This window comes from Triticum dicoccoides, chromosome 7B, assembly GCF_002162155.2.
Source record: "Triticum dicoccoides isolate Atlit2015 ecotype Zavitan chromosome 7B, WEW_v2.0, whole genome shotgun sequence".
Classification (NCBI taxonomy): Eukaryota; Viridiplantae; Streptophyta; class Magnoliopsida; order Poales; family Poaceae; genus Triticum; species Triticum dicoccoides.
The window spans coordinates 246,689,561-246,691,312 of NC_041393.1; the positions used below are offsets into that span (position 1 = coordinate 246,689,561).

Genomic DNA, 1,752 nt, shown 5'->3' on the forward strand with positions numbered 1-1,752 from the left:
ACTGTAGACTCCAGTTTATCGTTCATGGAAACATTGGCTGGCCCACATAGATTCTTAAACGTCCTGTTCCTTCTTCTGACCTATATACCTCTTAGGCAAAGGAGGCTGGGAGCACCCGGTTTTGCATGGGAGCCGCATGGAGAGAGACAATTGGCAGGAAAACAAATTTCAACCAGATTCTTGAATATGTCAAGGACATAAGGTATTTATCAAAAAAGCTAACATCATAGAATTACTGTCTATAACATATTTGATCACAATGCATAGCATTTGAGGAAATATTAGGAAAATGCATTTTTCTTTATCATATATCTATTTTTAATATGTTGATAGTATGCATTGGATAAATATTTGTGCAGAGGTATGGGCATGGAGGTCTGTTGCACCCTGGGTATGCTAGAGAAACAACAAGCTGAAGAACTCAAGAAGGCTGGACTTACAGCTTATAATCATAACCTAGATACATCAAGGGAATATTACCCCAACATTATTTCTACAAGATCGTACGATGATAGATTACAGACTCTTCAGCACGTCCGTGAAGCTGGAATAAGCGTCTGCTCAGGTTAATGTGCTTAAATCACTGATAAGTTAACTTCCATTGTGTGATTCCTATATATACGTGTCTTTGCCTCTTTATTATTGAAATAACTTGATGTACTGTTTCCTGTTTGCAGGTGGAATTATTGGTCTTGGAGAGGCGGAGGAAGACCGTGTAGGGCTGTTGCATACACTGGCCACTTTGCCAACACACCCAGAGAGCGTTCCTATCAATGCATTGATTGCTGTCAAAGGCACGCCTCTTCAGGATCAGAAGGTATGTTGCTGTTGATTATTTTCTGTACGTTAAGTTGTCAAAAGCTATCGTAAAACAGGACCTCAATTTTCAATTGTGTACAATATAAAGAACATAACCATTTTCACGCTAAGATTATATGCTGACTTGTGTGTAATAATTGCTTTTGCTAACTAATGCGCAATACCAGCCTGTAGAGATATGGGAAATGATCCGCATGATTGCCAGCGCTCGGATTGTGATGCCAAAGGCAATGGTGAGACTTTCGGCAGGGCGAGTACGGTTCTCCATGCCAGAACAAGCTCTCTGCTTTCTCGCTGGGGCCAACTCGATCTTCGCCGGTGAAAAGCTCCTGACAACTGCGAACAATGACTTTGATGCGGACCAGGCAATGTTCAAGATCCTTGGCCTGATTCCCAAGGCTCCAAACTTTGGCGATGAAGAGGCCACGGTAGCAGCACCCACGGAGAGATGTGAGCAAGCCGCTTCGATGTAAAATGCCGCTATAGATTCTCAAGACCATATCCGGTGCAAAACTGGCACCATTATCTCCAGCTAGAGCTTTGTACTGTAGAGATCATGATATTTTGTAGTAACTTCAGATTCATCGAAATAAAATAGGGGGTTCTCTGCATCGCGTTCCTGGGACGCGGTCGTGCGATGTTATTTTCAGTCAGGTCGCTGCACATGTAGTCTTGACGGTGCGACCTAGAAGACGGAAATAGTTGAGGGTACAGACCTTGTAACACAAGGAAAAAGAAAAGAAAAAGAAGAATACAGAGAAACCACCATAGGGGTGGATATCTGTCAGGATCTGTGTCTGGCTCATTTTCTCCAAGCATTTCAACCATTGAGAGCTACAGGCAGGGAGCTGGCGGTCTGGCTTGATCGTCGACAAAATCGATCTTCGTGTTGAGTGGCGTCTTGAAAAACTCGATGGTTCTGTTCTTTCCAGT

The 1,752-nt window shown here is 43.1% G+C and overlaps 1 protein-coding gene across 2 annotated transcripts in view; it reads left to right on the plus strand.

Moving 5' to 3' along the window:
• Positions 1–1,430, plus strand: part of LOC119337192 (biotin synthase, mitochondrial-like) — a 3,632-nt gene extending 2,202 nt beyond the window's left edge. For both annotated transcript variants that reach the window (XM_037609311.1, XM_037609312.1), the window contains 4 exons: positions 96–202; positions 360–565; positions 678–817; positions 987–1,430. In XM_037609311.1, coding sequence (XP_037465208.1) covers positions 96–202; positions 360–565; positions 678–817; positions 987–1,292 — 759 coding nt within the window. In that variant the 3' untranslated portion in view covers positions 1,293–1,430. The remainder of the gene's footprint in view (positions 1–95; positions 203–359; positions 566–677; positions 818–986) is intronic.
• The last annotated feature ends 322 nt before the right edge of the window (positions 1,431–1,752 follow it).